At 36.6% G+C, this 26591-nt stretch overlaps 1 protein-coding gene across 4 annotated transcripts in view; it reads left to right on the plus strand.

The window, feature by feature from the left end:
• CTNNA2 (catenin alpha 2) overlaps window positions 1–21860 on the plus strand; it is a 1108364-nt gene extending 1086504 nt beyond the window's left edge. For 2 of the 4 annotated variants that reach the window (XM_045446647.1, XM_045446649.1), the window contains 2 exons: window positions 17975–18091; window positions 20689–21860. In XM_045446647.1, the coding sequence (XP_045302603.1) occupies window positions 17975–18091; window positions 20689–20976 (405 nt within the window). In that variant the 3' untranslated portion in view covers window positions 20977–21860. The remainder of the gene's footprint in view (window positions 1–17974; window positions 18092–20688) is intronic. The other 2 variants (XM_045446648.1, XM_045446650.1) reach the window with 1 other exon arrangement.
• The last annotated feature ends 4731 nt before the right edge of the window (window positions 21861–26591 follow it).

Below are 26591 nucleotides of genomic sequence, written 5' to 3' on the forward strand. Positions count from 1 at the left end.
GATGTAGCCATAGTACATTTGAAGAATTTGCCTAGGCATTTTTAGTATATCGGGTAAAGAGATAATGAGGTAGCCTTTACATCTTATAATAAATACGGAGGTGATTTAACTTTGTCAAAGGCTAGATTCACAGGGACTCCAAGATAGGGATTGTGCCTTGAGCAAGCTTTCATCTTAATATTGAGTATGATTTTTAGTAGGGGCAAGATACTGTATCATACTCTCTCTAACCCTTTAATGTTTATCTTTGTTCACTGGTTAAAAGTTGTCATTTTCATGAAAGTTCACAGAGTCTTTTTTTTTCAAAGAAGTTTTCCAATTTCATAGATTCATATTTTTCTATGATTTTTTGGCAACACTGTTATGCATTTCCAGTCTTTTGAGGATACTTTGTCCTTTAATCTGTGGTTTTGAAAGTTTTTTTACATAGTTCAACCTTTTGCAAGGAAACCTACAATATGTTGTCCATGCATAGAGTCTCTTTGTTAACCAAAGAAATATTATTTTCAGGTTTAGATTGAAGAGAACCCTCTGGTGCTTTTGCTGCATTTCCCCTAAAGTACAGTCACTCCAGGAGAAACAGATGATAAGGTTCTAAACCAGGCCAAACCCTGGCAGGCACATGTAAGGGGAGGCGTCCTGGCTTCTCAGGGGAACTACCTTAAATGCCCTTTATTCTTATTTTATTCAAAAGCAGTTGGAGCTGCAGTAGATTCCTAAATACCCTGTAAATAGAAGTCACACACTTGTATTACTGGTAACTGTCTTATTAGCTACCAAGTTAAGCCTCAGTTCCCTCATCCGTTGAATAATAAGGATAAAGTAATACTTTATTTTTGTGTATGAGTGAGGATTAAGTGGTACAACATATGGGAGAATTCTAATTGGTTGGGATCCTCAATATGTTTTGAATATGGAAAAAATCCAGAGTATATTAACCCAATAAAGGAAAACATTAATCAACTTTGATCATAGGCTGGTCTTATACGTCAATTTGAGAGGCATCCTGATCTAAGAATGCATCTCAATCAACTGACTAAACACTGGGATATGTGTACCAAATCCCAGTATGGCTTATGTAGAGCTAGCATCTGTGGAGGACCTACCAGTAAAGAGCCAGAAAGTACTTTTTTTTATATTTATCCAGAAGTCTAGCTTCAGAAATAAGACCTTTACATTCATACAAAGCCTTTGAAGACAAAGCAGCAAATAAATAACTAGTTATATGTAAATGTAACCAAATTTGAGCTGGAATCACTAAGGACAGCTCTATGAATGAGTTGGCAGTTCCTACCGCAAGAATGGTTTACCTTTGTTTTTGGTTGACCTATATCTTTTTTTGGACGGCACTCCACAGCCAGTTTTGAAATCCCAAACAGAAGCTTCCTGTGTTTTATTTCTTTTGAGAATCTTATTTCCTGACTATTCACCATAAGTGGGAAAAATGAGATTGTAACTAACTAGGCTGTCCCACCCATACTTTAGCCCTAGCAATGTCCACTGTGGGGTGGAAGAAGAAAGCTTACCTCCTTTTGAAAGTACCTTGTTCTTGTCTTGCTTAGCCTTATGGTGCTCTCACACTACCTGGGCATTCATTGGGATATCCTTATCTATGCAGAGTTCATTAGGCCTAAGTTGTACAGGTGATCCAATAAATGATGATAAAGACTCTAAAAGGATTCCCCAAAGGTATGTACAAGTTATGTAATAATACTTTACAGTGACATTTTTAAAATTTATGAAAGAGTTTTAAGTTTACTTTCTCACTTGGACCTCAATGGCTGGTGAAAGTGGATCAGTATTATTAACCCCATTTTACAGCTGAAAGTTACTGTAGTGTCTAAAACTTTCACAGTCAGTAGCTGATACAAGCAAGGCTAGAGCCAGTTTTCTCTGAAGGGCAGTCTTATGCTTTATTCAGGGTAAAGATGTTGCTGGTCCTAGTAGTTGAACTAGTCATTTAACAAGAGATATAGGAAATAGTCTGTGGCAGATGATATAGATGACAGTAACAACCAATACATATTGGGTTCTTAAAATTTATGTCAGTCAGCCTGATGTCATATCATGGTGTCCATTATATAGTAGAGTAAAAAGCTAAGTTGTTGAAATTTTGAATAAAGGTTTTTAATGATATGTGAATAAATAGCAAATGCTACCTATGGTAGCTAGAGAAAAGAAGAATTATAGCTTATATATTTTTAAGTTTGTTTATTCATTTTTTGAGAGAGAGAGTAAGCAGAGGAGGGGCAGAGAGAGAGGATCCCAAGCAGGTTCTGCACTCTCAGCACGGAGCCCAATGTGGGGCTGGAACTCATAAACCATGAGATTGTGTCCTGAGCCAAAATAAAGAGTCGGTTGCTCAACTACTGAGCCACCCAGGCACCCCAAATTCTAGGTTGTATTTAATCAAGTTGTTTTTGAACATGTAGATGACTTTAATTGCAGGCAAGAAACTGAGTCGTAGATGATATCTCTGCTTCTTACCTTGCTCATATCTCATGTGAGTCATGATTGCAAGATTGAACGTTAGTGTGACTTTTTTTTCCCCTTTGGGGCTTAGGAAAATTCACCTCATTACTGCTTGGTCATGTGACTCATACTTGTGAAAATTTAGAAGAATACATCTAACTCATGCTTAGCCCTAGATAAATGGCACCAATAGCCAGGAATAGAGTTCAGAGCAGCAAAGCACTATGGTAGATTTGCCTGGTCAAAGAAGACTGGATATTATTTGTCACATGGACTGAACCCCATTTTTACCAGATATGAATTTTTTGAACTCAAGTTCACACAAAAAAATCTGTATTTTTTTTCCCATATGTAAAGAATGGATGGTGGTATCTACCTTATATTTCTTTCAAAAATTTGGGATCATTTGTTAAGACACCATGCAAACACAACTCATGCCTCACAGATGCTGGTACTATTAATGAGGCAGATAATCTTTAATAATGAAAACACAGTACTTTATACATAGAAAGCAATAAACACAAAGATTTAAATTGTGGATGTTTTCTGAGCAAAGGATGATGCTAACTGTACCCATGAAGCACAGTAAGAGGAAGAGGTCATAAGATTTGTGGAGCAGTTTGGCTAACATTTATTTTCTCTATTATGTGGCTAAATTCCACTCTCCTGCCACTATCATTAATTGAGTACTCTTCCATGGAAGAATGAATAGGTAGAATAATGGAGAGTTGGGCACTATGCTAGACATTGATCCCAAGTTTGTCTTTGGACAAGCTTTGTCATCTCTTATTTCCTCATCCAAAAATTTGCAATTTTCAATAATATGTAGCAAATATTTATGGAATACCAATTTTCCAGACAGTTGTAGGTGTTCAGGATATAGCAGGGAATGGGGAAAAGTAAACCCAGAAGAAAACATTTGTTTGACTTGGTGATGACTGTATGAAAAAAATAATAAAACAAGGCAAGAATAGCAAATTAGGGAGGTAGGGTGGGAATGGAGTCATAATTTGAAAAGGAAGGTTTTCAGTAAGATGTTGGTATTTCACTGAAGATCTGATGGGGATGAGGGACCAAGCCTTACAGTTTCTGTGGGAACAGCATTCTAGGCAGAGGCAGTAATAAGCACAAAGTTCTTAAAGTATAGGCAAGACTGGTGTGTCCAAGCAATAGGCAAGGCATGTTTATAGCTTTTGATTTTACTCATACTGAGACGGGAGACTACGGGACAATGTTAAACAGAAAAATGACATTATTTGAGGTCATTGAATAGGATCAATCCAGCTTTTGTTTAAGAATAGACTAAAGAAGGTAAAAAGGGATGAGGAGCAACGAAATTAGAGGAAGATAGTACAACAATCCAGGAAGAGATTCTGAAGACTGGGCCAATGTAGTAACAGTAGAGAAGGTGAGGTCAAACAATGGGTATAGTTCAAAAACTGTTGACAAGATATAATGGCAGATCGGAGGCTAGGTCTGAGAGAACAAGATGTATAACACAAGATTCTGGGTTTTTAACCTAAACAGTTGGAAAACTGTGTTGCCAATGACTATGGGAGGAGCAGGTTTTAGGGAGAGGTGGGGTTAATCACAGTACCTTTCTATCTCTGGAATGTTGGGAAGAGTCAATAAGATCAGCTTAGAATCTTCTTTGTTAAAGTAACAAGTCTTGCAAGAACCTGAAGTAGTATCTAGGTGGAAGTTAAAGACTCAATGGTTACAACTAATTGAGTTGTGCTCTGAACTGAAGATAGGAAACCTCCACCTGAATCTGTGACAGCCTACACTGTGAGTGCTTGGAAATTACTCGAATACGTGAGAAAATTGATAATGGGTTACATCTCACAATGGGAAAAGAAGTGACCAGGAAGAAAGCAAAAGATTTGGAGGGTATTATTCTATGTCTACTCAACAAATGTTTTAAAGTAGGCAGAAAAAATGTATTCAATTATAAAAAAAAGGCTATGTATTAACTGCTCTAATTTAAAATGAGGTTAATTAAAATTACTGGTTTTACTATGCAATATACTGAAGACCTCTTATGAATCCTTGAATAATGATATCCATTTCTTCTTGTTGTAATTCTCATTTCTCTAATGAAAGAAGAGTTAATTTTAGGTTAATACAGTGAATTATTTTACCCAGTTACATATGTATCTAAAAGTTTTCTGCATTATATTTAAGATACCATTCTTTATGAATACAGCATAGCCTTTTATAGGGGGAGGGGTTTAGATGGCCCATCATGTATACAGTGTGTTTAATCTGTTTTCTAAAACATTTATTTATTTCAATTGATGTATAGTCAACACACAAAGTTATATGAGTTTCAGGTGTACAACTTAGTGATTGGAGAACTCTGTTACACTATGCTTACAAGGATAGCCACCATCTGTCATCGTACAAAAATGGTATTACAATACGATTGACTATATTTCCTATGCTGTACCTTTCAGCCCCATGACTCACTTATTCCATAACTAGAAACCTGTACCTCCCACTCTCTTTCATCCATTTTTCCCATTCCCCTCCCAGTCCTTCCCTCAGGCAACTTCTAGGTTTTTCTCTGTATTTATGGGTCTATTCCTGCTTTATTTGTTTGTTCATTTGTTTGGGTTTTCAGAGTCCACATATGAGTGAAATTATATTGTATTTGTCCTTATCCAACTTATTTCACTTAACCTAATACTCTCCAGGTCCATGCATGTTGTTGCAAGTGGCAAAATCTCATTCATTGTTATGGCTGAATAATATTACATTGTATGTATCATACCACATCTTCATCCATCCATGGGTTGCTTCATATCTTAGTTCTACCGTAGATAATGCTATGATAAACCTATGGGTGCATATATTTTTTTGAATTACTGGTTTAGTTTTTGGGGGCTGATAAATGCCCTGTAGTGGAATTACTAGATCATGTAGTATTTCTATTTTTAATTTATTGAGGAGTCTCCATACTGTTTTATGTATTGGCTGCACTGATTTACATTTCTACCAACAGTGCATGAAGGTTCCCTTTTCTCCACATCCTTGCCAATATTTACTTCTTGTCACTTTGCTATTCTGACATGTGTAAGCTAATACCTCATTGTTGTTTTGATTGGCATTTGTCTGATAATAAGTGACACTGAGCGTCTTTTCATATCTGTTGGCCATCTGTAGGTCTTATATGGAAAAATGTCTATTTAGATCCTCTGTTCATTTTTAAGTCAAATTGTTTTTTTTTTGTTTTTTGTTTTTGTTTTTTTGGTGTGGAGTTGTGTAAGTACTATATCTGATAAGGTGTTCATATTGAAAATATATATTTGCAAATAACTTCTCTCATTCAGTAGGTTGCCTTTTTTTTATAGTTTCCTTTGGTGTACAAAAGCTTTCTATTTTGGTATAGTCTCAATAGTTTATTTTTGCCTTTTTGTTGTTGTTGTTGTTGGTTTGTTTTTGCCTGAGGAGACATAGCTAGAAAAATGTTGCTAAGGCCATGTCAAAGAGATTACTGCCTATGCTTTCTTCCAGGACTTTGTGTATGGTGTAGGAAAGTGGTCCAGTTTCATTCTTCTGTGTATAGCTGTCCATTTTTCCCAGTACCATTTGTTGAAGAGATTGTCTTTTCTCCAATATATTCCCTAACATGTTCTCGCCCTCTTTGTCATTAATTGACCATATAACTGTGGATTTATTTCTGGACTCTTTCTTCCATTGACCTGTTTTTGTGCCAGTACCATACTGTTTTGATTACTACAGCTTTGTAGTATACTTTGAAGTCTTGGATTGTGACACCTCCAGCTTTGTCCGTTCTCGAGATTGCTTTGGTGGTTCAGGGTCTTTTGTAGTTCCATACAAATTTTAGGATCCCTTGTTCTAGTTCTGTGAAAAATGCTATTGGTACTTTGATAAGTATTACATTGGATCTGTAGATTTGAGTAGTAGGGACATTTTAGCAATATTCTGATACATGAGCATGATATATCTTTACATTTGTATGTGCCATCTTCTATTTCTTTCATTAATGTTTTATAGTTTTCAGTATACAGGTCTTTTACTTCCTTGGTTAAGTTAATTTCTAGTTATATTCTTTTTGGTACAATTGTAAAAGGAATGATTTTCTTTATTCTCTTTCTGCTACTCTGTTATTAGCGTATAGAAATGCAACAGATTATTATAAATGACTTTCGTACCCTGTGACCTTGCTGAAATAATTTATTCTAATAATTTTTTGGTGAAATCTAGTGTTTTCTACATTTAATATTATCTCCTATATAAATAGTGAAAGTTTCACTTCCTTACCAATTTGGATGGCTTTTATTTTTGTTGTCTAATTGCTGTGGCTAGAACTTGGAGTAGTATGTTGAATAAAAATGGCAAGATTTGACACCCTTGTTGTTTTCCTGACAGATGAAAAGCTCTTAGTTTTTCACCATTGAGTATGATGTTAGGTGTGAGTTTGTCATGTATGACCTTTATTATGTTCAGAAATGTTTCCACTAAACCTACTTACTTTGTTGAGAGTTTTTATTATGAATGAATGTTGAATTTTGTCACTTTTTCTGCATCTTTTGAGATTATTTAATTTTTATTTTTTGTTTTGTTAGTGTGATGTATCATGCTGATCTATGGATATTAAACTATCCTTGCACTGCCAGCATAAATCCAATTCATTGTGGTGAATGATACTTGTAATGCATTGGTAAATGTAATTTACTAACACTTTGTTGAGGATTTTTGGATCTATGGTCATCAGGCTGTAGTTTTTTGTTGTTTTGTTTTATAGTGTCTTTGGTTTTGGTGCCATAATTCTGGCCTTGCAGAATGAATTTGGAAGCTTTCTTCCCTATTCTATTTTTTTAGAACAGTTTGAGGAGAATAGGTATTAACATTTTACTTTAAATTTTTGGTGGAGTTCACCTGTGAACCCATCTGGTCCTGGACTTCTGTTCGTTGGGAGTTTTTTGACTGTTAATGCAATCTCATTACTGTTCAGATTACCTACTTCCTCTTGGCTCAGTTTTGGAAAATTATATGTTTCTAGGAATTTATCCATTTCTTCTAATGTTTTGTAGCTGTCTTATACAATCATTTGTATTTCTGTGGTGTTGGTGGTTAATTCTCTTTCTTGATGAGACTTTCTAAAGGTTTATCAATTCTGTTTATCTTTTCAAAAAACAACTCTTGATTTCATTGATTTTTTCTTTGGTTATTTAGTCTCTATTTCACTTATTTCTGGGTTCTGATCTTTATTTCCCTCTGTATACTAACTTTGTACTTTTATTCTTCTTTTTCTAGTTCCTGCAGGTATAAGATTATTTATTTAAGATTGCTTCTGTTTCTTGAGGTAGTCCTGGATTGTATAAATTTACTCTTACAATGGCTTTTGCTGTGTCCCAGTGATTTTGGACTGTTTTAATTTTTCTCCATTTTTAAATTTCATTATTAATATCTTTGTCAGCATGTTGACTGTTAGTGCCATGATGTTTAGCCTCCAAAGGTTTGTGTTTTTTCCATGTCTTTTTCCTGTAATTGATTTCTAGTTTCATACCATTGTAGTTGGCTAAGATGCAGGATATGATTCCGTCTTTTTGAATTTATTCAGACTTGCTTTAGAGAATAATAGGTTATATAACCTGGAGAATAGTTTTTGGATGGAATGTTCTGTACACATTTATTAAATTAAGCTGGTGCAGTGTGTTATTCAAAGACACTGTTTCCTTCTTGACTTTCTGCCTGGGTGATCTATCCATTGATATAAGTGGGCTGTTTAAATTCCTTATTATTCTATTGCTGTCCATTTCTCCCTTTATATCTGTTAATATTTGCCTTATATATTTAGGTGCTCCAATGTTGGTTGCATAGATATTTGTAGTCTCTTGTAGAGACTTTTTCCTTCTCTTTATTTAAATTCTATGTGTGTCTTTAGGTCTGAAGTCAGTGTCTCTAGGCAACATATAGATAAGTACTATTTTTTTTTTTTTTGTACATTCCATCACCTTATGTCTTTTGGACAATTTAGACCACTTACATTTATTTTTTTTAATGTTTGTTTGTTTTGAGACAGAGAGAGAGAGAGAGAAACTATCAGCCTAGGGCCCAGTGCTGGACTCAAACTCACAAAATGTGAGATCATGACCTAATCCCAAGCCAAGAATTGGACACTTAACTTCATGAGCCACCCAGGTGCCCCTAGACCATTTACATTTAATTATTGATAGGTTTCTACTTATTGCCATTTTGTTCACTGTTTTTGAAGTTCTATATTCCTTTCTTTCCTTGTAATTGATGAATTTCTCTAGTTTTATGCTTGACTATTTTTTGTGTATTATAGGTTTTTACCATGAGGTTAATATAGAACATATGAACTATATAGTGTCCCATATTAAGTTGATAGTCACTCCAGTTCAAACACATTCTAAAAAAAAACTGTTTTGAGTCCCCCTTCCATATTGTCATATTTTACATCTTTTTGTGAATCGCCTTAACTCATTTTTTTAGATATAATTGAGTTTACTACTTTTGTTCTTTAGCCTTCATGCAGCCTTTACTATATGTTTGCTTTTACTCATAAATGTTTTTTTTTTCCTAAGTTTTCTTCTAGTTATGCCCTGTTCTTTAAATGGGTTTTATCTTGTTTGCTAACTCTCATGAATTGTTAGTGATTGATTGGGCTGTGTTTTGAGAATTCTGAGAGCATGTCTAAGACAAAGGGCTATTGTTTACTGGCCATGCCTACTAAATGTACCAGTGAAGGAAGAAATGGTAGCAAGTATGATAAACATCAGCCATCCTTGCATTACTGGTTTTGGAAGAGACTTGGAGCATTGAGAAGTAGAGCTTTTCTTGAGGTTCTCCACTGTGTTTTCTTTGTTTTTCACCTGTCCTACTCCTGGCCTTCTCAGACCACAGCTCAGGAACTGTACTTCCCTTAGATTTTGACTTCTAATCACCCCAGATTTTTTTCAAAGGAAGATCTATTCTCAAATTCTACCCTTTGGTAACTTACTTCCTTGATAAATACGAGCACAGTCCAGTGAAAGGTAGCAACAGTATTGGAAGCTTGTTGGATAGGACTTGACAGTACCCCTAAAGAATATATAGATCCAAAACTGTGAGTCTTTTGCTGGATTTAGATGACAAGATAGGTCAGTCGTAAGTAGAGATGGCAGGTGCTACATCCAGTGGGCTAAAAATTAAAGAGAGATCATTTTGTGGGGAAACATTTAAAACTTTAGAAAACCAGTCTAGGGAACCCAGTTGTTCATGTTTTGATAGAGATTAAGCACCAGGCTTAGGAGGTTGATCTTCAGTGTTTGATGGGCCTTCCTAGGCCAAAAGGGGCTCCTTTTGTGTAACTGTTACATGCTAGAATTTTGTGTATTCAATATAATTAACAGTGTCATTATTTCGTGGTGTATAATGGTTCAATAATTCTATATATTACTCAGGACTCCCCATGATAAGTGTCCACCTCAGTCCTCTTCATCTATTTCACTTAGCCTTCCATTCACCTCTCCTCTGGCACTCACTAGTTTGTTCTCTGTTTGCCTTATTTTGTGTCTTAAATTCTACTTATGAGTGACATCATATGGTATTTGTCTTTCATACTCTCTAGGTCAATCTATGTTGTAAATGGTAAGATTTCACTCTTTTTATATAGATGACTAATATTCTATTGTGTGCATGTATATATAAACTGCATCTATTGATGGGCACTGGGGTTGCTTGCATGCCTTGGCTATTATACACAATGCTCAAATAAGCGGCGTAGCCCATGTATCTTTTTAAATTAGTGTCCTTGTTTCATTTGGGTTAATACCCAATAGTGGAATTACTGGATATTGTAATTTAAGTTTTTGAGAAACCTCCATACTGTTTTCCACAGTGGCTGTACCAGCTTACATTCCAACCAATACTTGTTATTTCTGGTGCCTTTGATTTTAGTGAAAGGGGTACCAGTTTTTAGGTGAAAGAAATTTTGACCAAAATTGAGAGCCTGAATTTTAGGCCCTGTAAGTGGTTGGGGAAAATATTTCATACTATTTCTTTTGTTGCCTCTCAAATTAGAGGTGTAAATATCACTTTCATGGACTAGATTACCTTCTCTATGTCTCTATAGCCATTTTCTTTTCTTCTTTCAGTCTTTCTCCAACCCAAATCAAGCCCAAAATGTTCTTAGACATTATGAGTGTCATATATATAGGTAAAACCCCCATATTTTCTTGTACTGAATCTTGATTTATAATTTCCTCCTTCTGAAGAGTTGAGTAGTATTGGAAAACATACTAATCTTTTGATACTTTTCTATTCCCCTTGTGAATTTCTTCATGTCTTTATTCCCTATCACATTAAAACTGATACACAGGCATTGAGAGCAAGCCAAAGTGGTGGTAACTTCAGTAAGAAGAGGTTTGGAGAAAGTCCAAATGCATGATAGCAGGGGGAACATTTAAAGGAGAAAGTGAAGAAGAGGAAGTAGAATCCAAGAAATATAATTTTAAAAGATCATTTTGGACTCAAATAGTCATTTAAGGAAACATGGATCACAACAATAATAAAAGCTTAAAATTGGTTATGGGCCTACCATGTGCCAGACACTTAGCTCTGAGGGCATTCTCTCATTTAATACTTAAAATCTTTAAATAAAAATGAAACAAGCACTTTCTAGGATGATTGAGGGAGAGCTAGGTTAGGTAGCTCTTTCAAAATCACATAGCCAGTATCAGTCCAAGTAGGGTTTGAACTCCAGAGCCCAAGTTTTCCTTCACTATAAGGGAGGAAAATATGGAAAGGTGAGGGGAGAAGAGGAGGTCGCACCTGATATGTAAGAATATATTGGGAAAGGGGTCTAGGATCTTGAGGAGAGGCAACAAAACCGCCTGAGGAAAAAGACTGTTTATCTACAATTTACGTAGCAACAAAAGCTTCTACCAGCTCTTTCAAGCCCCCCCCCCCCCCCCCCGCCAACCATGATAAGGGGAGGGTCTTGAGCTGGACGAGAGTTTACTTTCCCCAACATATAATGCCATGTAACACAACTCCTAGTGGTTGAATGTGAAGGGAAGTAAAAGAAAGTAATTATCAAAGGCCTTCTGATTATGCTTACTCACCAAGCAGTCTTCTAGCATCCAAATCTGTGGTCCTTGACTTTTGTCTATTCTTTTCTGAATTGTTGCACATTGCATGCTGGAGCCTAGGAAACATTTTATAAGGTGTTAAATAGTCTTCATCATGTATCAATAGGTTGTCTTAGGTATGTCTCCCAGTCATGATGATAATGCTTAGGGAAATCAGTCAAAGGTAGTACTAGCTGGCTCTCCTACAGGGAAGGTGAAAAGGAGCATTAGTCCTTTGACAAGTTACAATCCAAGGTTCATACTATGTAGTGAGGACACGCTCATGCTAACAGATGATAAGATCAGCAATCAATGTGTGCTATATTTATGTGACACAAAGATGATCTTTTGACCCAGGAATATCTCCCAGTCCTGTGGGTGCCTAAAAATCTATTGGCACCACTGTTGCCTAAAGTTCTTTTGTTATGTGACAACAATCCAGAGAAGGCTCTGGGTCAGGAAATCTTGAAGTATCAGAGAAGGAAGAAGCATAGAAAAAAGAGATACAGAGTCCTAGATTAACAGACATGTGTGTTCCTAACTTTCCAAGGGCCAACACCTCTTGATATTCCCACTTCTCCTTGGGATTCCAAGGTTAGCAAGAATGCCTTGTTGTGGGTTGAGGGGGGAAAAAAAAATGTTCTGCCTTTAATAGTGAGAAAAAAATGGCTCTAAGCCATATTTAGGAAATTTGTTGACTGTAATTAAGCCTTCATGGGAGTCCCCAAGGTTTACTTACCTATAATTGAAAAAATGCAAATGAAGACAGTTAATCAGTGGACTGGCTGACTATGAAGCGCTACTACCTACCTAAATGAATTAAAAACAAAGACACGAATTTGTCCAGTTGAAAAAGTTATCTGAGAGCCAATTGGTAAATTTCTCAGCAGTGCTATGGAGATTTTTTTTTTTTTTCTTAGATGGCAGTGCTTTTCTCCTAAGGCCTTTGCCAACTTAATCTTGAGCCATTACATACAGATTTCATAACAACTGGCCTTCAGCAGTCATAGAGCACCAGCTGCCTCCCTGGCATCATTCAAGTAGCCCTGCAGAAAAAAAATAACAGACCTCTTATCCTTTACGTCGTGATTGATCCACTACTTAGACTTGTAAAACATTTGCTCTTCAAGATACCACAGTGAAATGGGAATACCCCTGGGATTAAGCCAACTCTTCAGGAGTTATCCCACAGTACTGTAGCTGTCATTTATGAAGGATCATTACGTGTTCTAATGTTACCAGGTTTGGTGCACTTTTTTCTTGGAGGATTATTGCAGCATACCAATGGTGATCATTTCACATCAGATACCATACTTGTTAATCTATTCAGCTAATTTTTATCACCCGATTTAAAATAATCTCCCTCATACTTTGAACTTCATTTAATACTTATGTCTTCTGTTTAATGATTTCATTAATCAAACCAGTCCTGTTATGGTATCAGCTATAGGAACAAGAATAAATAGACCATCATTTAGATAAAAATACTTGTCAGCAATCTGGTAGAAACAAAAAATGGTATTAAACAATTCCATTTAAATATAGAAGTAGACATATAGTACATGATGAATCTGTGTTATAAGCTGTGTCAAGTAGTTTTTAACAACTCCGTCAAAATGTGACCTCTTGGAGAAAGGAGGCAAAGAAGTTTCTTTTTCCATGCGCCTCAGCAGCTTTTGAGGGAGCAAAGTGTCGCAGCTAATAATGCCTGCCAGGGCCACCATAATGATGAGGGGCAAATTCCTGCCCTAAGTTCACCACTGTCACTATATTATCCAGAAGGAATGTGGTTTTGCTAACTTAGTTCACTGTTGTTTGATGAAGAGTGAGTGGACTAGAACACTGAAATGAGGGTTTACCACAAAGGGGTTGTCTTATTTGCAAGTGTGTAAACATCCATAAAGCAGGGAAAGATTTGGTTAGGCTGAACCTTTTCACCCTGCCTTTGTTTGCTTGAGTTATTTGTTACCCTGGACTTGCTAGACCTTTTAAAAAGTGTTACTGATATAGACCAGGGAAGAAGTAGGCAGGTATTTCAAATGTATCACAGTTTCTAAGGAGATCAAATATCTTTTCAAAGCCTCATGGATTTTTAAAACATGAAATGTTCTTCTTGGTGGATAACAGGCTCCAATACTCTGGGTTTCTAACCTCCCATTCATTAACAGCAAAGCAGACTTGTAGCAAAGGTGGGTTTTTGTTTTTTCTTCCTGCAAGCAATTTGTGACTCCTTTTGGGGCTATAACTGTTTAAATATAAATAAATGACCAGCTCCAGTAGAATGATTCCAGTTTTCTCAAAGTGTTTACTTTCAATTTATTGTCAGTTCTCTCATTACAACTTTCTTCCTGCAAAACACTATCCCCGGCCTGATCATGTATAGTATAGTCCCATTAAAATACTTCTTAGATATGAATACTATGTTATTTCCACTAAAATATCTTGCAAGAGGCTAAAATGGACTCTATCCATATTTGCAGAACCATTTTTGCATTCTCAAAATCATTAGCACTATCAGATCTGACTTGAGAAAATATAAATAGCCTAGGTCCAAATGGTCCTGGGTTCCCTGCCCCAGGCATTTCTGAGGTAATTAAGTAATGTTCCTCCATTTTTATACATCAAAATTATCTTGAAATGAATTTGGTTTCTTTTATTCTGTTTAGTTTAGCCAGTAGTCCCATGTCATTTGCATTATTTTTAAGCCAAGGACAGATTGCTTGGTACTGGAGATTTCCATGAATTACCATTTATGGTTTATTTATTTATTTAGTTTTTGGTAAAAATCAGTTTTTTTTGAAAATAGATTTGTTTCCAGACTATATTTCTATCTCTGTATACAATCTTAAAATGGATTAATGCAGAACACATAGTGAAACCCTTATTTTCTTCTGTAATTATATATCTGGCCCTCATAAATTAACATCCTAAGACATTTCCTGTGTCATATATATTTAACCGTGTTTCCCTCCACCTCTTTTACATTACTTTGGACTTTTGACAATGCTGTATGTGTTTTTAAAGGTAGATATTAAGTCTAAATTGCATTTATTTCATTGCTGGATGGCCCCAGGAAGCTCACCATTATTTTCAAGGATGAAGGATTGCTAATTAACAGAAAGTAGCCTTGGTTGTCAAGGGAATAGTTAAGATATTCCTTGATGATGTTAGGTTTGATCCTGAAAGTATAATGCTGAGAAAAATTTTGGATGTATTGAGCTTATTGGTCAGAGCAAATATCGATTCAGTATTTCATTCAGCATTTTATTCTCCATTTATGAAAACACTAAATAACGAATATGAAGGGAAGAAGAAATCAGAAATTGACATAAATACCTATAGGATGCAGAGCACTGTTCATGAAATAGCTGGGAAGATGAATATAAAGAAAACATGTGGTTTCTTAAAGTTTCATTCTCATAATTTCAACTCTATGTCCCTTTGATAACTTCACTGACATGTAACACAGATGCCTCAAATTCAGAATGTCCAGAGTTAATATTGTAGCACCTCCACTTTCCTCTTATTTCTATCATCTGGGTTAAGAGCGTCAATATATACCCAGGTATATTAACTAGGAATTCCAAAGTTTCCTTTTTTATCACTCAACCATCTAGTCACCAATAGCCACATATTTAATCCATTAAAATGAGTTTAGGATATCACCCCCACAATGACAATTTTCCTACCCTATTTTGTCTTTCTCCCTTTAGCACCATACATCCTAGTAGACCACTTATCAGAGAGCATTAAACCTTGTGGTTTGTGTGTCTGTGTATGTATATCCAACACAAGCACAGTGGTTGGCACAAAATATATAGTAAGTAGCTAAAGAAATGCTTAGATGAATAACTGTGCAGGTAGAAGGATGGGGGAATAGACTAAAAGAATAAGTGAAAATTCAGCATTTCCAGAAATGTAGATGCACTTTCAATGGAGAGTTTGATTGAGTCACACAGTTACATTTGTGTCAAAGTCTATGTGTTTTGAAACTGAACAACTCTTGCAAGGTATAACCCCCATATTCAGGAAATGGTGTAAAATTTACAACATGGGGTTTTTGAAATCTTCTTACAGATGATGCTGTAAATTTTAAGCATCATTGAAAGTACTTTTCGTGAAAATATTCATCTTTTTTTTTTTTTAACTTTATTTATTTTGAGAGTTGGTGAGTCGGGGAGGGGCAGAGAGGGAGGGAGACAGAGAATCCCAAGCAGGCTCCGCACTGTCAGCCCGGAGCCTGATGTGATTCAAACTCACAAAGCTGTGAGATCATGACCTGAGCCAAAATAGAGTCGGACACTTAACCAAATGAGTCACCCAGGTGCCCCTGACAATCTTTATCTTTGACATAAGGAATTAGACAACACAAATATCAATCAATGGAAGAATCACAATTCAGGAACGTCTTCCCTCTTTATGTTCAAATCACAAAATGAGAATGGTGTAGGGAAAGAGAAATCTATTAGAATTTGAGTGGGGTTAAGAAGAAAAGACTAGGACAGAGGCAGAAAAAGAGCTAGAAAAACCCTATAGAAATGGCTATGAAACAGCTCCCCCACCCTTATTTGCTTTTCATGACTGTAATAGAACAAGATGTGAGGAAACATCTGTTACGTTTTTAAAATAGTACTTTGATATTTTTTAAAAAATGACAGAATTAGGAGAAGCCTGGTTCTGTGGTTAGGGACAGCAGACACGTATGAGATTAAATGGGGAGAATTAATTATTCTAGCATAGGTTGATAGAATGTGATAGATTGTGGCTTCATCTGCCATGCATGGCTCTGGGAAGTGACATCAAGCAATGGTTAGCCATGGACTCTGTAGTTAGTCTGTATGGGCTTATGTCTTGGCTTTACCACCTAGCTGCAATGTGATATTTGGCAAGCTGTAAGGCCCTTCTGCAGCCCAACTAGGCATAATAGTATTACATTCAATCTCACAACCATCCCTGAGACAGGTAAGAAAGGAAACTGAGGGGGCTCAGACAGAGACTCACACATAGTCATATTTTTAAAATTAACTGAAAATCAGGCCACTTCTCCTAGACTAGATCTAGGGACTGAATGGAATGTCCAATATGAATAAAAAGACTCAAGCAGGAAAAGATACAAGTCTGGGTTTTACTCAGAGTTTAAGCAGTACATGTTAAGGAATGTATTAGCTAACTTGAGGAACCGTGGAAATCCAGTCCACTTTAAGGCTGTTATAAAGCTAGGAACATCAGCCCTGGTAAAGGCTTAGAGCACAAAAGTTGCTGAGCTCCATCTAATAGTACAACCAGGCCTTAAAACTGTGTAGTGAATGTGCTTCAGAGAAACTAAGCAAGTATAAGAGAAACCTGCAGGAATCAGGTTTCAGTCACTGGTGCCATGAGGGTGAATCCAAGCAAGGAATATGCCCAAAAGCCAGGACTGAGAAAGGCTGAGCACTGGGAAGGAGCACAACTGAGGCCAGGAGATCTAGTCACAAAGAATTCAGGCTTCAAGGTGACACTAAGAGTCAAAAGTGAAATGGTGGCTCTCACCAGACTCAGTCATGATTTGCATAGAATGGTTTCAAATTTAAGGACAGGCTTCCACCCAAACAGAGTTAATAATTGAGATAGGTTCATTTTGAATGATAAGGTAGTCACTGAAAAACAAGACCCGGAAATTAAATAGTGGTTCAGGTGGTAAGTTTTGGAGGAAAACAGAGGTCCTGACCCCTACTTTTTGCCCATTACTTCAGGAGCACTTTTATTACCTCACTAAACGTTCTATCATTCCTACTTCAAGGACTTTTGGAGCTTAAACCATGCAGTTTAATTAAAAGGACAAATGCAAGGTCAGGCACCTCCTAAGTAGCCAATTAGTATTGCTTGTTAGGACTTCATTTGTCCATATTCATTTACATACCTTGTTTGAAATGCCATAGTTACAGTACAAATCACAAAACAGAATACAGTTATATTAACTAAGTTTTCCTAAGCCTTGTATTAAAAAATTCTTACCATGTAGCCTTAGTCTTTTTAGTGTACTTTCTTTAGAAAGTGAATTTTTAACAAAACATGCCAGTTGGAAACCAGGTCTCAGTACTATTTTGGACAAGCATAAAGGAGAGCCATTTTTAAATAAAACAAATTCTGATTGTGCCAACAGTGATCTGTCATTAAAATGGGTACAGGGGAATGGCCAAAGTTATCCTTTGGGAATTCAAGTTTTAAGAAACAGTTTCTTATAATTTTAGGTTGGGAGTATTGTCTAGCAGTATATAATTTGTTCAGGTTTAGCTGACCAGGTTCCTCAATCACTAGCTTACCCCTTGCCACAAATCAGTATCCGCCCTACCAGATAGCTTGAATGAAATCATTGGCTTTATATTTCAGAGCTGTCTCACTCTCAATCAATGTATTAGGTTTATTTACAGGATTCCTGCATCAGGCTGGGAGAGCAAAGGGGTTCTGAAGAAGAGACAGGCTATCATATTTTTGCTGCAGAATTAGACACCATCTTTCTGAAAATGGAATCTGTGGTAAAGATTTCCAAATTACTTGTAATTCTTCTCTTTGGATCCACTCAATTATCCCAAGATTTGCTTTCAGAGAACCATTTAATAATGCAATAGATGCATCTTGTCTTATTCTACTTCTACTAATTCTATTGCTCAGAAGCAAATCAACAGAACTGTCCCTGATACCATTCTCCCCTCTCTTTACCCATGGTACACAACAGAATTAACTCACTTTATGAATGACTCTTACTCATTTTTGAAACCTGACAGACTTATAGGAAACTGCCAATTGGCCAAGGGGTATGTTACCTAGCTTCTAAAGAAACTGTGACTGATCTAATTGTCCCAAGATTTGCTATCTACCTCTTTCTTCATTATTTACACTTCTACCTGGGGGTATAATGGAAAAGATGAAAAAGTCAAATTCAGCCATGTAACTGGCCCTGGTATTACCAAACTCGTGTATGAGCAAAGTCCTGAAATCACTGGATGAAATAAACCTTCAGATAGTCCTTGGGTTTCATTAATCTAGTGGTTCTCAATCTCTAGCATGCATCAGCATCCCCTGGATCACACATTTTTGATTCATGAAGTCTGAGTGTGGCCTAACAGGTTTCCAGGTGATACCGATACTGCTGGTTCATAGATTATACTCAGAGAATCACTGTACTAATCCGTGCTTGGCTTCTCTTCTATTAACATGAATAATCTAGAATTTGCTTTTCCTGAGCTAGCTTTCAAAATCTGTGCTCTATAAGTTAAACATTATGGGATAAGCAGTCATTTTGGTATATGTGCACGTTGTACAGTGTAATAGATGTGGTAAAGTAGTTACTTTATGCATTTGGTTGATTTAATTCACAAAGCAGTCAATTATCTATTTGCTGAATCATGGCTGTAAGCCACAGCTCTGTTTCTTTATATTATTGTGGGGTCAATGTAATAATGACCTTTAATCTGTTTCTTTTTAATAGTGAGACCTCAACTCTATGGTATTACAAGGAATTCATGCATAGAAAGAATCTTCCATTGTTTTCCCCAATGATCTGACTTTATGAGCTTCTTTGGTGGTGGGAGTACTGAGAGCTCATTTGTCAAAAAAAATTTTTAAGTTTAGCATCACATTTATTTAGCTCTAATCAATATACGGGCCAGAGACCAGCCTGAGCAACAGCACCACAGAGGCCTTAGATGTAACTTCTAATGTGTCCAGTCACTGCATGGGATGTACCGTGGTCACAAAAAATGGCAAGAAGTTAAAATGAGAGCAGGTCACATCACATAGGGGAACCACAGAATGTTAGGTCCCTTAGCTTAAAAACTTTGCTAATCACCTTGCACCGAGAAGGTTGTATATATCTAAGTCCCATTTGCTAATGCAGCTATAGCCCATCAATCTCAACGAGGAGAAACATTCTTACAATTCTTCATTTAACTGCAATGGATACATTTCCTTAGCCAACTGTTAATTCTTTCCTTTTACTAGGTCGCTTGTAAAATCCTGGCTGAAAGGCAATCTGGGAAATGTAGTTTTGAACTTTTCCAGCATATATAGTCCAGGAAGTGAAGCAGGTTGAAACAGATATTGAATGCTTTTGTATACAATATATACCACACTGCCAAACTGGTTAAAGACAGAAAAGAGGTGAAATAAAAACATACCTGGTCTTAGAGTCTAACGATGAGCTTCTAAACCTACTCTAAGTTGTGACTTGTAGTATTTTAAAAGTTTTCCTACCCAACAGTGTGGCATTACGGTACAGTCTTTAAGGACTTCATCACTTACGCAGGTATAAACTTGTGAACATTATAAGACCTCTACATGCACCAGCTCTCTCATCATAAAACGCAGTGACAATAATTGCTCCCTCTAGGGTGCTTGTGAGTTAAATGGGGAAATACAAAGTTCTTAAAATAGTTTGCCACAGAGTGAGCATCAATATTTCATTAGCATGTGGATATAAGGGTCTTACTGAATGCTCTCTGACCTACAAGAACCTAACATAATTGTTTTTGTAGGAGGAATGTTCAAGACCTGAAAATAGTTAAATAAATATTCAAGCCCAATGAATACCTCATGAAAGGCAGTGCAGCATGGCTATGTCTCTCTGCTTAGCTGCCTGCATCCCTACGAATCTTGAGCTCAAGCTCTAGAAATGCTCTATAAAAAGATACTTCCACTGGAACAGCCATGCAACTGAGATGTAACCCTGAATACCCTTTTATTCTGCAGTTCCTGCCAAATGCCTTTTAAACATTTGAGTAATTGTCACTGTTACCCATCAGCCTAATGTAATAACATGACATGTTCCACTTTGGAAAACTTGTTACATTGGGATTCTTACATGCTAAAAAGAGCTTGGGCTTTCGAGGTATTGGAGTTTTAGAAAGCTGTGCCTTATAGAGTACCTTTCTTTTTTTAATCTTTTTACCTTGGGATTTAGAAGAGAATGACTTCTTTGTAGCTTGTTCACTTTGTCACGTAATAATTTTCTCTTTTTGGTCAATATTGAATATTTGCACAAGCACAACACTGTTTGAACTGTGCAGCTACACCGCCATCTTGTGAATGATGTGCTGTGACTAACCCAGATGTATTTCTTTGTCCTCCACTTTAGCTGGACAGTGCCACATCACTCATCCAGGCAGCTAAAAACCTGATGAATGCTGTTGTCCTCACAGTGAAAGCATCCTATGTGGCCTCAACCAAATACCAGAAGGTCTATGGGACAGCAGCTGTCAACTCACCGGTTGTGTCTTGGAAGATGAAGGCTCCAGAGAAGAAGCCCCTTGTGAAGAGAGAAAAGCCTGAAGAATTCCAGACACGAGTTAGACGAGGTTCCCAGAAGAAACACATTTCGCCTGTACAGGCTTTAAGTGAATTCAAAGCAATGGATTCATTCTAGGACGATAGGCTTTAATAAAGAAAGCATTTTTTCCCCTTTCCTTTTCTTTTTAATCCCATTTTTGTATGCATACCTGCTGACTCATATGCCTCTGGCATGGGGTAATTAAGGGAGCAGTGTCTGTTTGCATGTAAGATAAGATGTGATCAATACTACTGATTCATCAGTAGCCAGGGAGGGAACAGGGACTACCTGTCCTGAGGTGGCACAGAGCTGTCCTTTGCAACATTCTCATAAAATTGGGCAAAGAGTTCGCATCGCAATGTTTATGGGAGTGGGTGGGATGGGGATAATAAACTTAATTCTACAAAAGCAAACTCTAATGCATGCAAGAATCATTAGGTTGGCAGGTATCTTAATAAGTGAAAAATCTGGAAGTGTAATGGTAGAACATAAAGCTTGTAATGCTTCTGTTTCAGTGAAAAAATGTACTAGCCAATACGCTCAAGTGTGTGGCCCACAAATTGAACAATTTAACTTTGAAGTCACATCCATGATATTATGTGGATTTTTTACTAAGGTGAAACTAACTCATCCAGCCAAAATGTCTCTTTTAATCTGTATTCTATTCTTTCTCTCGTAGTACTGCCATTACTAGTGCTCATATTTTCAATTTTTCCCCCTTCGCTGAAAATAAACACTTATTTGAGACAATTCTAATCCTTCTGGGAGCACTGGAAGCACAATATGGTGATCATTCTTTTCCTTTAAAAAATGTGAACTATGGTATCGCTAGAAATAGGAGGCCCAGTGGTGGAATGTTAGAAGAATGGAAACTGACGACGTGTGAAGGTTTAGAGGCAAATGCATAGGTGTAGCTTGGAGTGCTGGTATCTAATATGCCATTGTATCCACTAACTCAAAATAAACACATATAATCTGGACATCTGAAGAATGCTTCTTTTTTTAATGCATACTTAATAAAAGAAATGCATTTTGTTTTTTAGAAATTGGAGGTAAAAGGGTGATATCTCTGCGTCATCTCTACAGTCTAGAAATTGTTTTGGTTTTTATTTCATGTTTTCCTACTTGTTTTTTATTTACTTTCAAATAATCTAAAATGACAGTGTCATATCTGAGACTTATCTGGGCCATATTCAGCCCTGGGATAAACTTGAGAAACATAATGTGTTCTCAAAAACTGGAAAAAGTCGAGGTTTGTAGGGAGGCTCATTAATTACAAAATATTTGAATTTTGAAAAGAAGGCCTCTGTCCCATTAGCAAGGAAAAGTTGGCTGTAGTCTTTCAGCTATGGCTTGAGAAGTGAGGGAAAAAAAAAAAAAACCTAAATGTTCATCTGAGTGCCCAAAACTCCTTCATTTGAATGATCCATACAGGTTAGCATATTACATTATGTCTCCAGAAGACTTCGGGTAAAATAAGGTGTGTTTCTTAGCAACATGATAATGCATCGGGAGTCATGGACACATATGCTGTGTTATTTTAGGTGCAAGGTCCTAAAGAGAAGAGACCTAGGAGTTGGGGAAGGAGAGAAGCTTAGTTAAAATTTTATTAAGTTATGATCCTACTCACCATCTGGACTCAAAATGATGTATCACAATCAATGCTGTAGACGGTTTTCAACACTAATTATTATACAGCTATTTCAATTAGACTGCCCCCTTAATTTGCATACACATTGAGAGAGGCACTCATTGGCACTCATTCCTTCACACGTATTTATGGAATGACTTCTTGGAGCCAGGTCCTAAGCTGAACCTACCACCCAGTGAACTTATTGGCATCCTTCCTTATTAAGATTTGAATATGGCATCACTTTCCAGTTTTGTGCATTATTCTACTATGATTTAACAGGCTGAAGGAAGTAAATATTCTTCAGACCAGCCAAGAAACTTAAAATCAGAGACTCCTTGACAAATCCTAAAATATATTCGGCAGGCATTAGAGAAACATAGAGAATGCCTTTGACTTTATTCTATAAATTTTAAGTGTTTTAAAAGATGATTATGAACAATGTTTATGTGCGTGTGTTTTCTGGAAATCAGTCCTTAATTTTTACTTATTTTGTCAGTGCTCCCTGAGTAAACATTATCATTATCCACCATTGTTCTTATGATCAAGGAGAGTACCTACTCAATAAGTTAATATAGACACTTTGAGAGCACTACAATGAAAAGGTTTATTGTTTGTTTCCTTGCCTTAAGAAACATAAGTCTAGTTGATATGATATATAGAGAAATGAGAACTTTAAGTAAATACGCCAAGAAACCACTATGTGCCAAATGAATTGGGATAAATTGGTAACTACTCAAAAAATGAAAACACATTGAGTACTAAATTATTTGGGGAAGGATTAATGGAAGAGGTATGAGTAAACAATAAATATATTCTAAATGAGTGAAAGATACAATAAATTCGGTGATGACTGGGGTGGAAATTCAAGAAAAAAGCGCATACCTCAAGGTCTGGAGACAAGCAAAGTTGCAGGACACATGAGCTTCATGTTGGGACTAGTGGGAAATAAATGTGGAGATGTGGTAAAAGGCTAAACTAGAGAGGGTCATGAAGGAATGTGACCATTATCCAACAGGTAATACGGAAGGTTTTTTTGTTTTGTTTTTGTTTTGTTTTGTTTTGTTTTGGAGAGCAAGCATGTGCAAGCTGGGAAAGTGCAGAGGGAGAGAGAGAGCAACCTAAGCAGGCTCTATGCCCAGCACAGAGCCTGATGTGGGGCTCGATCTCACAACACAGATTATGATCTGAGCTGAAATCATGAGACATTCAACCAGCTGAACAACCCAGATGCTCCAAGTAATACAGAGTCTCTAAGTGGGGTGATGATACACACAAAGCAGTGCCTTCATAAGATGTAACTGATGATATGAGGGATATGAAGGCTGAAAGGGACTGATGTTAGGTGGGACAACTGTGGTAGAACTAAAAGAACAATTTGCAGTTACTTCTTGAATAACTAGATGTGGGGTAAGAGAATGATTAAAGTATATAATTTATTCAGGGAGACTAAAGAGTCAGAAAACTGAAAATTATCTACAAAGGATAAACATAAGCTAGAAAAAAACTTAACATATTGTACATTTGAGGAAACATGGTTCTTAATCCCAAACAAATGGAGTTACTTGGGGTATTTGCTACAGAAATTGCATTTTAGAATGCATGAGGATAGATATTCCTGATGGGAGGAAACTAAATAAATCTCAATTTCCTTTGACTTTCTGTTCAAGGATTGATGGTTCAAAAGATAAAATTCTTATAATCTTTAAGGACATAAAATAACCAGGGAAACATAGGTTATCTACAGATCTGTAGTTTCTTTTCATTAAGTGTTCAAGAATATGATGTCAACTTTATTTTTAGAAGTCAAGTTTTATAAACAATAAGGTCATGCTTTTAGCCCAGGGGGAAACAGCCTATATAAGTGGCATCGTCATGGTCATCAATTTTTTAGCATAAGTAATATGGCACTTTGCAGACGCTTGAGGTATAAAGATCTATAAAGTACCATATATAGTTGAATCATCAAGCAAAATAAGCACTTAGAAATACTGTGACAATAAACTGTCATCCCTAAATTTGCCAGTAATAGATTATAAGTCATTTGATTTTTATTGCTGTGTCATTACATATTAACCAAGTGAAAGGGGTCAGTATTTACTCGTCATCTAGAGGATTTTTAAAGGTAACAAGTGGAAGTGAATTACCTACTGAAGGCTGTTAGTAATAATATATTTTTTAAATACACTAGTGCTGAGGAGTGCCATCAGTAAGATGGTGGACTAGGATACTCTAGGCCCTTGTTTCCAAATGGAAACCCAAAGTAAATAACATACTGACCACAGTATCTTTGTGGTAGCTCTAGAAACTAGTTAAGGATTTGTAGCGACCAAGCAAATGTCAACCAACAAGAAGTCACATTTCATACGGAAAGAAATTTTGGAGTGTTATTGCTCACCCGTGCCCTGCCTCTTCCCTTGCACAGCATGGTCAGTGGAAAGCTGTCCAGTTCCTAGTTCCTCCCATGCAATAGAAGGGAAAAGTGAAACTTGTTTGCATTGCTCTGGCCATTTAGGCCTTTCTGAGGAACTGTTTCCTGTTTTGCTTCACTTGGAGCACTGGTGGAAATGGGGCATCTTTGGATATCAGGTTGGAAGCCACTGAAAGCACTGGAAGTCACCATGGCCATGTAAGAGCTACAGGGAGACTGCAGGCGTGTAGCCTCCTAGAGACAAGAAATTATGGGCAGAGGAATACAATAGAACATCTAAGACCTTGAAGTCAGCCACATATAGGGAAGGGCTTTGGGGGGTGGTGCACACACACAGGCTCAGGGAACAGGCATGCTTAGAAATGCTTGATAAGACCATAAGCCTTCCTTCCAGGTTGATTAATGAAGATCTTTTCCTTCACAGAGCCAATAAATAAAGGCTTGAAAAGCCCCCCCCCCCTTTTTTATTACCACTTATATGTTGCCTACAAGTGACTCACATTACATCTAAGCAAACACACAGGTTGAAAGTGAAAAGATGTTGGCGGGGAGGAAATCCATATACATAACACATAATAACCAAAAGAAACTAGGGGTGGTTATTCTAATATCAAACAAAATATACATTAAGTCACAGAGCTGTTGCTAAATACAAAGGACACTATGTGATAATTAAAAGGTCAATGCACCAGAGAGATATAAACATTCGTGCACCAAACATCAAAGCTCCTAAGGCAAGCACTGACAGGATTAAAGAAATAGCCATAGAGTAATAGTAGGAAACCTTGATACCCCACCTTCAATAATGGGTAGAACAACCAGACAGAAAATCAAGAAGGAAATAGAAAACTTGAACAACACTATAGACCAATTGGACCTAACAGACATTTGCAGAACACTCCACCCAACCTCAAGTGCACATGGAACATTCTCCAGGAACTGGCAAATAAGTTTTAATTAATTTTAAAAGACTGAAATTATACAAGGTATTTTTTTCTGATCACAATGGAATGAAACTAGAACAGCAGAGAGAATACAAAAATCCTAAAATGTGTGGAAATTAAACAACAAACAACCAAATTGTCAAAAAATATCACAAGGGAAATTAAAAAATACATTAAGACAAAAAAATTAAACATGTCAAAACTTAAAACTTATGGGATGAAGTAAAAACTGTGCCAAAGTGTAAATTTATAGTTCTAAATAATTTCAGTAAAATAAAATCTTACATCAACAACCTAAATTTATACCTCAACTGAGGCACCTGGGTGGCTCAGTCAGTTGTGTCTGACTTCAGCTCAGGTGATGATCTGTGGATATGTGTTCGAGCCTTAATGTGGCTCTGCGCTGACAGCTCAGAGCCTGCAGCCTGCTTTGCATTCTGTGTCTCCTTCTCTCTGCCCCTTCCCTATTCACGCTCTCTCTCTCTTTCTTAAAAACTGAATAAAACAGTAAAAAATTTAAATGTATACCTCAAAGAACTAAGAGGGGGGAAAAGCTAAACCAAAAGTTAACAGAAGAAAGGAATAATAAAGACTAGACCAGATATAAACAAAATAGAAAATAGGGAAATGGGGAAAAATGAAAAACAAGTACTATGAACAACTCTTCACCAATAAAATTCATAATCTAGATGAAATAGCCAAGTTC

The sequence above is a fragment of the Leopardus geoffroyi genome, chromosome A3 (genome assembly GCF_018350155.1).
Source record: "Leopardus geoffroyi isolate Oge1 chromosome A3, O.geoffroyi_Oge1_pat1.0, whole genome shotgun sequence".
Classification (NCBI taxonomy): Eukaryota; Metazoa; Chordata; class Mammalia; order Carnivora; family Felidae; genus Leopardus; species Leopardus geoffroyi.